The 15,514-nt window shown below is 39.9% G+C and overlaps 1 protein-coding gene and 1 non-coding gene across 4 annotated transcripts; both read left to right on the plus strand.

Annotated features, from left to right (window-relative positions):
- The first annotated feature begins 5,369 nt into the window (after positions 1-5,369).
- Positions 5,370-10,642, plus strand: rpl13 (ribosomal protein L13). 3 transcript variants are annotated; one of them, XM_026320448.2, is made up of 6 exons: positions 5,370-5,412; positions 5,897-6,014; positions 6,885-7,026; positions 8,671-8,844; positions 9,911-9,967; positions 10,438-10,642. In XM_026320448.2, exons 2-6 carry the CDS (start codon positions 5,911-5,913, stop codon positions 10,594-10,596), a joined length of 636 nt encoding a protein of 211 aa, XP_026176233.1. In that variant the 5' UTR covers positions 5,370-5,412; positions 5,897-5,910; the 3' UTR covers positions 10,597-10,642. The 3 variants fall into 3 exon arrangements, with proteins under 3 accessions (XP_026176233.1, XP_026176234.1, XP_026176235.1); XM_026320449.1 differs by having other exon boundaries at positions 5,373-5,470; XM_026320450.1 differs by having other exon boundaries at positions 5,379-5,408.
- On the plus strand, positions 10,201-10,278 carry LOC113138309 (small nucleolar RNA MBII-202). Its single transcript, XR_003296439.1, has one exon. It is a non-coding gene; the product is annotated as a small nucleolar RNA MBII-202 (small nucleolar RNA).
- Positions 10,643-15,514: the final 4,872 nt, after the last annotated feature.

Genomic DNA, 15,514 nt, shown 5'->3' on the forward strand with positions numbered 1-15,514 from the left:
ACAACCTCACACACTCACACTCACTCCTATGGGCAATTTAGAGTCACCAATCAACCTGACAAAGTTTTGAAAAAGTTTTTGCTAAACATATGCACTGATATGACCTTACTCTGCTTTAGACAAACATAGGTTGCTAACAAGAAGCTATTCTTGAGTTTCCATAATGTGTTGTGTAGTTAATATAATGCCTTTAGCAGCTTGTGTAGCATCAGTGGTGTGACAGGACAGTTATATAAAATGTAGGTCAAACATAAGGATAATGAATAATTACACCTTAGCCAATCTGCTTTAGGCTCCATAACACCTTAGCCAATCTGCCATCAAGCTCTACAACACTTGGATTTTAACAATGAATTACTAATTCATTATTTTAATAATGAATTAATAACGTGTATCTGTCTAAATCCATAGAGGTATAAAATACATATGTATTCCGTCGAGAGACTTGACAGGTTTGACCGACAGGTTGCTTTACCCATACACACATATCATACTGCGGTTGCCGCACTCCCCAGGGTGCGTGTTTGTTCAACTCGCTCCTGATTGGCTCAGTGGTCGCCATGGGAACGTTCTCTAGAGACTCCGTTATTGTTCAAATATTGTACTTCTGGCTCTACAAAAAGCAACATGGCGACGTCCATAACAGCCGAAAATGGCGACTGAATTGTCTTCATTCTCGCGATGCCTAACGCTATTAGTGACGTCATATTGTTTAGGTCCACCCACCGTCAACGTCCTAAGCCTACATCAAACTCTTACGCCTGGCGCATTTTGAAAATAAACATTACACTCGAGGCAGATGACGTCGCATGACGTAACATACTGAAGCATAAATCCCTTTGATCAGAGGCTTTTAAAAACAAATAACTACTTCATTCTTAAAATCAGTCGAATCTATTCGCCGGATATTCAGCCTGTCTTGCACGATCATTTCAACGAACGAATCTTCGTCTGTTTCAGAGATGATGGAGGAATCACATAGACTCGAAACACCAGAGCTGACAAAAGTAGTTTGTGAGCATAGTAGGAGCTGCATGTCCTGTCAGAACCATAGCGCTAAGCTCCAATCCCAGACAACTGCGCTTGAGTTGAGTTTAGGAAAATTAAGAGCTGAGAGGGACCACTACAAAAATCTTTATTTGACTTCTGAGGAAGAGCTGCACAAAATCCTTCCCAGGCCGCCTCAGACAGAGGAAAAAACTGCAGGACATGATCGTTTGTTTGTAAATGTTTGCACGAATGTGCAGGAACAGGTAAAGTGTCAGAAAATTATGACGTTCAGTGCTGAGATTGACCTGGGCCGACTTCAGTGTCAGACTCAGCAACTAACCAGGCCTGATGATGAGAAAAATAATGAAATAGCTGATAAGCTGCAAACAAGGCAAACCAACCATGATCCTCAATGTCAGGAAAAGATAGCTATTCTGAGTGAGAGGAATAAGAGTCTTGTAGCTGAGCTGGACCAACTTCAGTTGGTGATTCAGACAAAAAAGGAGGAGAATCAAAACCTACAGGAAACTTTTCAATACCTTGAGTATCAAGTGGATGAGACTCAGCAGTTAATGTGGTACAATAATGAACTAGTCACAAAACAAAACAGTGACATTGCTGATAAGCAGCAAACAATTAAGAAACTAAATCTCGAAATAACCAAAATGAGCCAAACCATCCGTGATCTTGAAGGTCAGTTGGAGACAAAGCAGCGGGGGGAGACACAAGATGACATAAAAAAATTCAGAGCGGAGGAGGACAGCAATAAGGCCACCCTGGAAACTGCACCTGAGGAAGACAGAAATAAGGCAAACCTGTCAACCCTCCTGTTTTTCCCAGGATTCTCCAGTATTTTACCATTCTATTCTGCTATCAGTCCATTTAACTATTTTCCTGTATTCCTCCCATATTTTTAATCTTTCTATAAAAAAAAAAAACCACTGAGTATAATTGATATGTTTGCTACATTCGCCTCTCGTAAAGCAGATGGCAGTATTCAGAACATTAGCTGCAATGGCACCCGCCAAAAAAAAAAAAAACAAGTAGAAGAAGAATAGCAGTTGCAGTTGGATTTCCCTTATTTTCAAATCAAAGTGTTGTAGTAACGCCACCCTGGAAACTACACCTGAGGAGGACAGCAATCAGGCCACCCTAGAGACTACACATCAGTGGTGCAAAGATGAAAGCACCACTGAGGAATTTAGACACACATTCACACACCACACAAATTAGTTTAATAATATATTATACATTAATATAATTAAATAAATGAATTAAAATAAATAAACCAGTAAACTGTCATAAGTCATTGTAAAACATAACAGTGTTACATGTTTTAACAAAAGCATTGTGCAAATTGTAACAGGTTGTCAAGTTTAAACATGACATGGCATTTAAGAAAGAACACAGATCTCATCTTACCTCAAGCAAAAAGACCTTCTAATATTGAAAAAACGTGGAGTTCAGGGTAAATTTTATTAAGGATATTCTCAAGGAAATTAGGCTTATAAAGAACACATTGTACTAAAATAAACACTACTGGCAATTTTCTGTTTTTTCCATTAGAATTTACTTACTTATCTACAGTAACCTTTACTTAGATTATATTTACTTTGAATTACAAAACTGCTTGTTCATTTAAATTAGTTTTTGTTAAGTCATATTTAAGAAATATTTACACACCATTTCATCTATCTTTAACATCGCAACTGCAACCACTTGTTTTAATTGGAGCTTTTTTTTATTTGATAAAAAATTTTAACACTAAGGTGCCGCAAAAATGAAAAAACATTTCTTTTCAACAGTATCCCTTTTGTCAATTTTTAGAACACTATTGCAAGTGTGTTATGATTCCCCTTTTGGACTTCCTGCCGGAGACCTTGACTGTGACAAGACTTCAGTTTTTCTCCACTCTGGTCCCCGGCAGCTTCACGTTATTTACTAGATTGAGTTCACCTGTGTCTCATCACCTTTTATGTTCTCCCTAATATACCTCCCTCTTTCCTTTGTTCTGTGCTGAAGCATTAGTTTGTGAAAGCATTTATTATCGCAAGTGTTTAGTATGGTATGCGACCGTCTCATTCTGTCTTTTCTAGTTTCCCGTGTCCATCGGTGACTTTCACTTTTTCCCGTTTCATTCGGCTTTGTGTTTTTTCCTTCTCCTGGTCATCCCAGGAGAAGTACAGTTTCTGCTGTCTCACCTCATTATAGCTCATGTGATCCCGACTCACACTGAGTGCCTGATGTTCATACGGATTAAATTAAAAAAAGATAATTTGCTTTCGACTTGAATTGTTTCAATTGAAAGAAGACATTTCAAGCTTTCTAGACATATGTTTCTCATTTTTATGAGACACGTATTCGCTGAGTTTCAAGTTGTTTTATTTACGTTTCTGAAGACATGACAGAGACAGAAAACCGAGAGCGCACCCTGTCTGCTTTCTTTATTTTACAAAAGCACAGAGTTTTGTTATTGTTGTTATTATGAGTGTATACAAATAAAACTAGACCCTTTACAGATTCAAATGATATATTGCTCTTTTCTGTACGATCAAAACTGACAGAGTAATTTAAGTTCATTTCAGAATTATCAGGAGAAATGCAGGATTACTATTGCAACAACGCATCATCAGTAGGGTAAAACTAACCTGTCTGACGACGGTCTAAACCCAGCTCACGTTCCCTATTAGTGGGTGAACAATCCAACGCTTGGTGAATTCTGCTTCACAATGATAGGAAGAGCCGACATACGTCCGTTGACCCTAGAGGGTTAAAGAAGAGAAAGCTAGTTTTAAATCAATCTGTGAGTTAAATTACTTATCATCTTGTTAAGATGAAGGAAGGCAGCAAAATAGCCTACCCGGATAAAATGTGACAACCAGCACTGGGTTTTAATAGGAAGCATTTAGCAAGTGGCTAGTTAACATTATTAATATAGTGTTAGGTAAGTTAATGTAATGCACACAATGCAAATCTTTATGCGAGGTAATGCAAAAAGTATTATGAACAAACGCAAAAGTTTTGCGAGCAGACGCAAAGGTATTGCAAGGAAACACAAAACAAAATCTAAAAAAAATCATTTCCACCTCCAAGGGGCTCCATAGATTTGTAACACTGCAAAGAATGAAGCATTTTTTTCAGATATTCAAATTTTATTGTCAGAGGTTTGAATCAGTTTCAGTTTTGAAACCAAAATTTTCCCATTCAAAATGTATTTTCAAACATTCAAATCCTAGTTTTCAGTGTGTGCTGATTGTGAGCCTATCCTCACCTCATAGCAGGACAGTGAGACGCACTTACCCCACCTTAAGTGACCAGTAGTACGGGATTAGTGAGGAGAAGAGTCATGATTTCATGATTTTCTACTTCCAATTCTGATCGCATATAATTAAACTAAAGTCACTCCGCTCTGTCTTTTTACAACTGACTGTATAGCGTGTTCGTGCATTAATTTGCTTCATTGCCTACACAAACATTAGATGAAATCCAACATCCATGTAAAGTAGGTTAAAAGTGTTATCATTTTAAATTAAAATTGTGACACTAACCACCTGTGTCTCTACACCAGTCTGGAGGATGCAGAGTGCTGATTTGCCACCTAGAAGGGTGGGTTTTGCCATAAATGACCATGACATGGTTCCCCTACAAACAAATATCTTGCCATGGTTCCGGGGCTGAATGTCAATCAGTATTTTATCAGTAATATTTTTGACAGCGGGAGAAATACAGGCATTGCGTGAGTGTGTGAGAAAATAGACAATTGCGTGGCACCTTTGAGCTAACGCAAGTGAGCTTTGATACTAGGTAAGTTGGAGTTGAATGCATGCTTGTTTTTTATTATTATTATCTCCTTAAGTAAATTTAAATATAGGTAATAGAGTTAGTGGGTAGTTATAAGTTAGGCCTGTATTTTAATAATAGTAATTATGCTTTGCAGTTTATTTCAGACAATCAATACTTCTTTATACTGACCTTATTTTTACATCTTCACTTCAACAATTTTAATATCATATTCACATTTGCAAAGCTATAAAAAATTGTGCACACTCAAATTAAAACAATAACACAAACATTAAATCTTTATTTTCTGTAGCTAGACCAAGATCAATGAATGCGTGACCAAAATGTTACTTCCGGCTGTGCTTACATGGTTATTTCGGGTTTAGGTGTTTTCACGTTGAAGCGCAGATGTGTGTGCATATAAATAGCATATAACCTACAGACTGAAACGCAAGGAATTATTGTTACACTGAATAACATTTCGGTTTACGTTTTTTTCGGCTTCTTCATGTAGGGTGGTGAATGCTCCTGTAAATACTCTTTGATGGCACATCTGCACGACCATTGGCTGGTTGTCTCATATCCCACAATCCAGTGCGCAGTAACTTCCTTTTTCCTTTCGGCCATTTTCGTCCCTTGTAGGTACGAGAAATTAATCTGTACATGCTTCAAAATAATCTGGTTTAATCCTTGGTTTATTGTGAGTGTTTATCGATTTCCATTATAACCTGAACTTGTGTGTTATATCGCCTTCAAAATGAGGTGATTATTGTTACAGATATCCTCATAGCAAAGCAGAGTGACCTCTGTTTTAGTGGTGATCCCTGTTCGAGTGTTACTAGTGTGTGACTGTTAGCATTGCCTTTACTTTTTTATCTTCATGTTTTTGATTATGTGTCATGGCATTAATATAATCATAACGCAACGACGGCAGAAACGACAAAGACCAGTATATACACGTGTAGTACTTCGCAAAGGTGATTTTAAAACAGCCAGTAGTCTGGTTAACGTGCTAGCTTGTATGTGACGAAACGTTAGCGGTGTGAGGGCTGGTGGTGTACCGGCATGACAGCCTGCTGATGCCCCCCCCCCTGCCATGCTTATGGTCCTGTTGTTGTGTTTGCAGGGAAGTAGGCAGCCATGGCCCCCAGCCGGAATGGAATGATCCTGAACCCTCACTTCCACAAAGACTGGCAGAAAAGAGTCCGCACCTGGTTCAACCAGCCAGCCAGAAAGATCCGCAGGTGAGAACTATCCTGTGTGGCATGCAGAGACGCTAACGTGTCCTCCAGCTGCTTCAGGGGTTATCAGCTGAGAGATGTAATGGCGGAAAAAAACAATAATGTTAAGGCATTGCAGAAATATGGAAAATCTATACAGCCACTGTACATTTGAGACTCTGCTAAGCTTTGCTGTGAATACATTAACTGAATTGCAGTTTGTATGTATCAGTGCTCAGATTCTTTAACTGTGCAGTATTTGTGAGTTGTAACTATCAAGAGCAAGGTTTATGTTTATCTGTGGCTCCATTGGCTTCTCAGATACCGTATTCTTGACAGCAGGACATTCACTATGTATTATCTGGGGACACATTAGCTATCAAACTGTTATGCCTGTTGGACTGCCTAGCTGCAAATGTAAGATTGTGTTTTCAGTATCAGGTCTTCTTTGTTATGTTAAGGGAGGGATATGTGAGATTGTTTTGAGTAAATTTGCTGTTTAGTTGTCTCACATTATTGCAAAATGGGTTTTTTCTTTTAAACCACCACAAGACCATAGCAAGGGTCAACACATTGTAATGTCTCTAGGGAGACACAAAAAGTAATACTAATGTTTATTTACTAATTGTTTCAGTTTGTGATGAACAGAAGCAGAAATTACTATTAAACGCTCATTAGATCTAGAAACTTTGGAGACAGATAGCCTATTTGGACATTTTCAGTCTCTCATTTTCATCTATCCATTGAGTCTTTTCAGACATCAGTCGCATAATATTAAAGAGAAATTATATGTCTGTGTTTTTGTTTGTTTTTCTAAATGTGTTGTCTCTTCCAGAGTTTTTTAGTTCCTAAGACTGAAAAGAGCTTTGCTTAATTGTATACCTCTTGCCTTAGGCGAAAGGCTCGTCAGGCCAAGGCCCGGCGCATTGCTCCCCGTCCTGTTGCTGGACCACTGAGACCACAGGTCAGGTGTCCCACTATCAGGTACCACACCAAGGTCCGTGCCGGACGTGGCTTCACCCTGGAAGAACTCAAGGTAATGTTTTGTTAGTAGATGTTAAAAAATATGGAGACATAATTAATCTGCAATCAGTATCATCAGAGGTCGACCGATATGGGTTTTCTCTGGCCAATGCCGATATTTAGAAATCAGGGCAGCTGATGGCCGATATGATGCCAATTCGTTTGGCCGATTTTAATTTTCCCCCTTCATCTTTTTCCTGTGTGTGTCGGACGCACAGACAAATTTATTGAGGAAAGTTATTCTGCGTGTTTTAGCAAGAATATTTGTCTGAATTGCACGTTTCCACTTTCAGATTTGTTGCACACATAAGCATGGTCAGCATCAATTCTAATACACTACAATGTAATTACACATTCGAAACGAATGGTTTTCCTCTGCCATCATTAGCTGAAGCTGTGTGTAAAATGTAAACAGGGCACGGCTACAGTGAGTGCGTTGCTCTGTCTCTCACGCAGAGGGAGAGAACCTCTCCAGTACAAAAATGAAATGAATAACATACGAGTTTATCCATACAACGCATGCTACTATAATAATTTAGCCGCTGGGCTTGTTAGCATGTTTTGGTACTTGTGCCTACAGCCTAAACTAGAGCTCGCTAACAATACAGACCCAAAAAATTACTCGCAATCGCTCTCCAAAAGTGGCTTCATATTTAACCAATGAAATGTAAGTCTAAATTAAAAATGAGAGATAAGAATTTTCTTACTGTTTATGAACGCTATTCAGCAGACGGGAACATCAGCTCACTGACACCAGTGGTGACAGCCTGCTTGTTGCAAGAAGGATCCTCACGTGTTCCACAATGCTTAGCTGGTCGCAGATGTGCCTGCCTAATGTGCAGCGAAATGGGCCGACACTGATTAATTAAAATGTGCAAAAGAAACGTCTGATTAATTGGCTTGGCCGATCGATCAGTCGACCTCTAAGCATCATTCTCTGAGGCATTGTTTGGAAACAATGTCTTAGAGACCTATTTTAATCAAAATGCACTTTGGCACTCTTGATTGGTGTGGTAGAAAGGTACCTGCATATCAGCATCACTGAGACCCTAGGGTTTAAGGTCACTTCGTAGCCAGAAATGTTATTGACAACTTCTGTGGGTGCAAAGCAGAACCGCCTCAGATTTTCTGTGATGAATCATACATCCCACCCAACCAAACACTCAATAGCTGTAGTCAAACACAAAATGCCGCTCGAAGACAAGATGTTCTTGCCAAAGTGTGCCTTCCCTTTCCTCCTGTGGACTTGGTTGCTGTGGGAGGAAGGCTAAATGACTGCTGATGTGCATCACACCAGAAAATGTGGAGTTTTTTACCTTCACAAGAAGTAGGCTCTAACAGGAGCTACAGTTATTACCTCTGTGGTGTGTATATATACAGCACTACTATTCCTGGAGTCACATCTAATGAGTAACAACCTTTTATTTGAGTCACAAAATTAACATTAGGGATGAAAGTGTGAATTGCCAGTGTGTAAAGCTTTGAGTTCAAACGGATCTCGTTTTATTTTAGAATTCTTTTAACTCTTTTTCTGATGGTGTTTTTTTGTTTTCCAAAGTAGAAAACCAAATTGAATGTCAGAGTTTGGTCATCACGTTCTTCTGTTGTAAGAAGCTTCTATGTTTAAGATTTAAATGCCCAGTGCTCCTCCCTGCAGGCGGCTGGCATCCACAAAAAGACAGCCCGCACCATTGGCATTGCTGTTGACCCCCGTCGTCGCAACAGATCCACAGAATCTCTTCAGGCCAATGTGCAGCGCCTGAAGGAGTACCGCTCCAAGCTTATCCTGTTCCCCAGGAAGGCTTCTGCCCCCAAGAAGGGAGACAGCACTGTAAGTATTTATTTCATGGTGTTGTGCAGGATAAAACGTCAAGTAAAGCATGTGAATTGGAAAAATTATCTCTGATTTTCTTGGGCTTTCAGTTTTTAACGTCTGTTTAAACGAAACGTGACCATTTTAATCAGTGTGCTCTTAGAACATGCCAATGAGTGAGATGGTGAATTGGAAAATATGGTTTTCTCTCGTCATCCCTGCTCTTGGTCTGAGAGTGGGGGTCAGCTCCTCCATACACAGCCACACTTATCTGCGAAATGAACCATATTACTTGAGATGATAACATCTATACTCATTACTTGTACATCCAATAAAACCTTCACAAGTAATGTCAAACAGCTGTTTATCAAAAGCAGTAATTTCAGCTTTCCATGCAGTCTCATGCATTCACACAGCCTAATGTGTTTTGGTCCTTTGTGAGTTCCCTTGTGCTTCAGCATTTGTTAATCTCTTAAAGTCAGTTCGCTCATGCATATTAGGCATCTTAGTTTTTACTGTTTAAAAGATGTAAATTACTCCTTGAAAATAAGTTTTCATTTACTGTAGTGGCATCAGTGCCCCCTAAAATTAATGCAAATGTAGAACCCAGATTCTTTGTGTTCCTAATGTTGTCAACTTAGGAGCTCCTAGGGGGGAAAAGCCTTGTGTTATTTACAGTGTTGGCTAGGTTTTCTGAGAAAGCATTTAATAAATAAGTCTTTAATAATAATAATCTTTTTGTATCAGGAGCTTTTGTACTGCCTGGGATTAGGCATTGCCTAATGAAATGTGAAAAATTAGATAATTTTAGCTGATCGCTAAGGTCCCTGTAATTTAATAGAAACTTGCACCATCTGGCCAACCAGAGCAACAATGCAAACCGACTGTCAAACACTGCTCCACACCTGCTGACAGACCCACACTCTGAAGATATGTTCTTGGATCTCTATTTTGATTTGAGTAATTCTCCCCCCCCCCCCCCCCCCCCCCCCCCCCCCCCCCCACACACACACACACAGATGTAGCAAGTCTTACTGGGCAATATAGATGTTTCCTGGAAGAATTAACTGTTTAATATTTTCAGGAGGAGGAACTGAAGATGGCTACACAGCTCGCTGGACCAGTCATGCCCATCAAAACGGTAAGCTGAGTTTTACGTCAATTTTTTGTTTTAGTCCCTAATATATTCATATCCAGTTTAAAGATGTTAAAGTAGTTTAGAGATCATTTGAAATAAATGGTCCATGTTTCTGTGGAATTTGTTTACCTTTTGCAGACCAGTCAACAGTAAGCTGGCTGAGTTTTGTCATGCCATCGTGTTGTCAGTAACGACTATCAGAAATTTAAAAACAGTCTTGAATTACAGCAGTCAGATGATGACAAATCTCCGGAATCTCTGTATATGTTTGATGAAACATTTGAACCCTTTTCCTGATGACTGCTAAACCAAGCTGGAAAACTAGATTGGTTGTTATAGTGATATCCTGACATTGCATTTGAATTCTCATATCTGAATGGCAAACTGCCTGGATTTCAACAGTTGACAAAAATTCAATTATTAAGCGACATACGGAAAACTCAAATGAGGTTATTGTCTTCTTCTTCTTCCAGGTGCACAAGAAGGAGAAGGCCAGGGTTATCTCTGAGGATGAGAAGAACTTCAAGGCTTTCGCCAGTCTGCGTATGGCTCGTGCCAACGCTCGTCTTTTTGGCATTCGTGCCAAGAGAGCCAAAGAGGCTGCCGAGCAGGACGTGGAAAAGAAGAAGTGAAAATAGTCACTATGGAACTTTGCAAAATAAAGTGTTTAAAAGATCAGTGTGAGAATGTCATTATTGAGATTGTTTGGATTGACAGGTGGCACTTTTCATATAGTCATAGGTTGAGGGGACATTATTTGAATATAGGCACATTCCAGATGGGAAGAAGATTTGTCAATACTTGTAAATGATTGGATCAGTTTTACAGGTAACACAGATGTTATTGTAACATCCGTGTAACATCTGTGTTATTGTAACATCAGATTGATGTTACAGTAACCACTGGTCTGCAGATCACATATGGTGATGGGCAGAACTAAACACAAAACATCATATAGAATAAGATTGTTCTTTTAACCAGGGCACTTAATATAAAACAAGTTAAAACTTAAGAAATACATTAAAAACCTTATTGCAATAACATTGATAAAAATCATGCCAAGCTTAATATGCATCAGCCTTTTCACAGCAGACATTTCAACTTGCACAATGCCAGAAGTCTAAATGAAGAAGCACAATTGAAATTATTTCAGATTTATTATTCAAACTTGGGCTCTTCTGGCTTGTTAAAATGTCTTCTGGAAAAAGTCTTTATACTGCATTGTCAAATTTTTTTAATAGTCTCCACAATACAGTGTATATATACTATATCTGTCCGGACTACCAGCTATGGACTCACACCTGACATTGGATTCAGTGAATAGTGATGTAGTGCTTTCAGACTGCTCAACATATTTAGGGCAGTAGGTGGCACCAGAGGCACAAAATGCAGCTCATTAATAGGACATAGCACTGAAGAATTGTGTTTGTGGGTTATTAAATAGCTGTATTTCTAAGTGGCAGTTATTAAACTGACATGACAGTCTTAATTCAATAGTGTCTTTAACAGTGATTCATTTTGTCAGATGACAAACTGAAACATGTCAATTTAAGTTAACTCCTATAGTTCTTTTTCAGTCTGTCACCAGAAATAACAACTTAACCAGTGTAGGAGTCTACAACCTGACAGCCTCTCATAATGTTTTATTGCTAGTTGACCTGGAGGATGGGAGGCCTTTGTGGCTGTGGAAGGTCAGGAGGGGTGGAGGCTGATGGAAGAAAAAAATTATTCCTGTGGGACAATTTTACACTCAGCCTTGGAAGGGTGGTCAAAGTTGACTTTTAATTTCCACACAGAAGGTGAGATGCTTGCAGACAGAAACCAGACTGTTAAACATGAAGCACTGCATTGATAACAGAGCTTCTAGACATTTATAAACAAAAAGCACACGTTGGGTTTTCTGTCTTGTTCTGATAAGGTGAAACGAGTAAAAAGTAAAGGGTGCAGTTAAACACACAATCTAAGGCTGTCTATTACTACGGCATTACTTGTCACCATTTAAACTGTAGAAAACGTCCCAGTCAAATCATCTGAAGTCAAACAACATATAGATTACAGCTGGAAAAAAAAGTGGGATGGTGTGAGACTAAATGCCCTTCTCTGTCTCCTTTAGTTTCTCTCTGTGTCCCAGCGGTCTGAATGCAAATAAATAATTCAGTTAATCACAGTGAGTGGACCAGCAGGTTGTTTTGGGCCAGCAGTGATTGATATGGCTAAAACTCAAATGGATGGTCCTATTTATCCTTAAGATAGAGTACAGCCAACTCTTGTTTTCTCTAAAACACTATGTAACAGGACTCTGCGGATTTTAAAAATCATTCATTTTAACTGCCTTGTCTTGACTGCGTTACCAGCATTTGAACTAAATAACCTGGCCTTCAGGTAATGAAGTGCAGACTCATTTACTCAGAATATGGAGACTCTCACCGTCTCCAGCCTTTAGTGCCGACAAATAATGTGAATTATCCTCCTGTCCAGCTGAAATCAGTGAGGGAGCATGCTTGCTTATATTCTGCATCATTAGCCTGAACTGATGATGTGTGTATTGTGTACTACGAAAGGGAACTGAGACCGTTTTGACCACAGGAATTGGAGGTCAGTAAGGCAAATATATTGATGACAGAGCAGACTCCTAGAGATATCATTTGTGTTCAATGAGCTGTTAAGTAGAGCGTGCTGAAACACCAACTCAGTGCTTAATTTCCACGAACAGGGGAGCTACAGCTACCATCACCAAGAAGACCGTTGAATCAATAGCCTCCAAAAAACCTACCTGTATGCACAAAAATACATCTGCTCAAGGGAGTTGCTGGTGGACAACTGTGGATGATGTTACACAAGCACACTGTAGGTAGTTTGAAAGTGAATATGTGAGTGCATCAGGCCATCTAACAGATTGTTCTGTTTGGGTTATTGTACATGCAATGTGGTCAGCAGCACCAAGCCAAGTCCTGAATGCCTGAGTGTGACTAGGGAGAAGCAGCGGAGGGGATCTGAATAGATAATCCATGTGTAAATGCAGGGAACGTCCTGTGAGGTTGCTGGACTGACACAGCAGCAGCAGAAGCAGCAGATGGCCGTTGTTTGGAGCTGTGGCGTAACAGGGCTCAGGTGTGTGCCCCCAAAGCAGACGCTTCGTACTGACTGTGAATACCCACTGAAGAAGAGGCAGTGGGGGTGAAAACTGCAGACGAGAAGTGATTTCATTTGAGGAAAACAGTGTGTTTCCATGTTAGACACACTGTGCGCATAACCACGCGTGGATTTCTATCAAAAGAATTTCACCTGTAATTTGACCCTGTAAGGGGGATTTGTGTGGTGTATAAGTTACATGGTGATCAGCTCAACAGAGCAGATAATTAAAAAGCAGACATCCAAATGTCATTTTTCATGCTGTTGGAATAATTTGATTGACCTTTTTGTGTGCTGCACACGTCATTTTACCATCTGAAAAAGCTCTTTCTCCTGAAATCAAACATAAAGTTGTAATTCTGTACAGCTCTAATGAAAAAATGTTCTCTGTCTGAAGGTCATTTCAGACTTATGAGATTTCAGACCTTCACGAATGACATGTCACAGAACCTGAAGCCTACAAATTTTTATTATCATGAGGCGACACGGTGCTTCAGTTTCTGTTTCACACTTTATTTTGACCGACCCAAAACTGTCCAGTAGTTTTTTTTTGTTTTTTTTTTTCTTCTCAGATGCTTTGTCTTTTGTGGCCTTCGACTCTGTTTTACAGAAACTTGAGAGCTGCTGTTTCCTTGGTGCAATCTATAAAAGTTATGTAATGCCTGGAAATACATTCATGAAAATAATACTTTAGTGGGTGGACTGAAAAGGTTCACACATAAACACTGTGTAGAAACAATACGTTATGTAACATACATTGCTGTCAAATGATTCCAAATCTACACCATGAATCAGACCCTTAGCATTGTAATGTGAGTGACATTAGACTTGGTTAAATCATATTGTCTATGTTTATGTGCAGTATGCAAGTGTGCGTCTGTGTGTGTGTGTGTGTGTGTGTGTGTGTGTTTGTGTGTGTGTGTAGGTAAGGAAGCAGAGAGTCACAGATCCTCAGCTGCCTGGAGCCCCCACATGGAGATTTGATTGTGATGTGTTGCCTCTGGACGATCCGTCCTTTCGATTTTCTGCTGTTTTGCTATGAAATGTCTGACATTCATCCTACTTTTATTATTTTATTATTTTTATTTACTTGGACTGGTATAAAAACTCTATATGATGAATGACTTTATCAGCACTATAAGCCTGCAGAGAATTAGAATAACTTCAACTCAGGATTGATTGATGGTATCACAGTTTCATTTCCTTAGTCTTTTGTGCTCTTGTGTGAGCCATCAGGCTGTTAAAAGCGTCTGTGAGGCATTTGCTGTTTTACTGGGTTGAACTCCAAATAATCGAGTCCCAGCGACAAGCCCATCTTTCCATCTGCAGCTGGACTCTCTCCACTCCCCATCTCTCCAAGCCCAGGCCTACTCCCTCCTCAGCTGTCCAACCAATGAGTTTCGGCGGAAGAAAAGGGGGAAAAAAAAAAAAATCAGTGTGTAATGGGAGCGGATTAAACAAGTGTGTTTAAGAATAGAGAACAAAGACAGGTAGGAAGTGAGTTTTTTTAATTCTAAACCCGTCTGTCGGCGGAGTTTGATGGTTCTGAAGCTGGGATTACGCGCGGCTGCTTGTTTTTTTTTTTTTTTTTGGATCAGCTGAAGTGAGTAAGAGCAGTCAGTGACTAACGATGTTGCCAAAGTGGACTGTACGTCGGTCATTTGCCCGTCGCAATTAGGAAAGCGCAGGCTGGATCGTCATCTTGCCGCTGGTTTTCGTGGATTGCAGCTCGGTAGCGGTGAATTATTACCTAAGCGTTCCTCGCATCGCCTTCACGAAGTTGTCAGGCTGAACGGGCAGCGGATCGTTTCTTTATCGATGCATTTGCGCGTTAGAAGTTTGGCTTTGTGTGATCCACTGTGGTCTTAGAGCTAATCACTCTGATTGCATTTCGAGCTTTCTTGAGTTAAGTTTGACATCAACGCTTTTTTTTGGGGGGGTAACATCTGGGTCGCAGACTCCACAGCTGGCGACACAAAACCCACGGGCGCTGTCCCTGGTGCTGAAAGCCAAACGTCCACTTGTTCATTCGCCACCCAGTAACGAGACAGACTAAATAGTGCTGATAGAGAAGTTCAACACCAGCCCTCTTTAAAATATCTAAGCGGGGTCGGGAACCCCCTGGCTCAAGGACACATCGGGAGGGCGGATGCCACAGTGGAACACAAAGTCTCTTTCTTACTGTTGTGGTTTCCTCTGGGCAGTTAAGACACTCAGCCATGTGCCTTTTTGGAGTCCTAATTTCAGCAGCCACTTTCACATGTTTACCCACTGTTGGATGAGAGATTCTTTTTTTCTTTGTTTATTTCATTTTTCCTCTCCTAACCTGTTTGCTAGCTGATATTTAGTACTTAAAACAGCAGCAAGGCAGTATACAGACTGTAGTAACTCTTGGTGTCTAGTTTATGTTATTGTGTA

Source organism: Mastacembelus armatus, chromosome 3 (genome assembly GCF_900324485.2).
Source record: "Mastacembelus armatus chromosome 3, fMasArm1.2, whole genome shotgun sequence".
Classification (NCBI taxonomy): domain Eukaryota; kingdom Metazoa; phylum Chordata; class Actinopteri; order Synbranchiformes; family Mastacembelidae; genus Mastacembelus; species Mastacembelus armatus.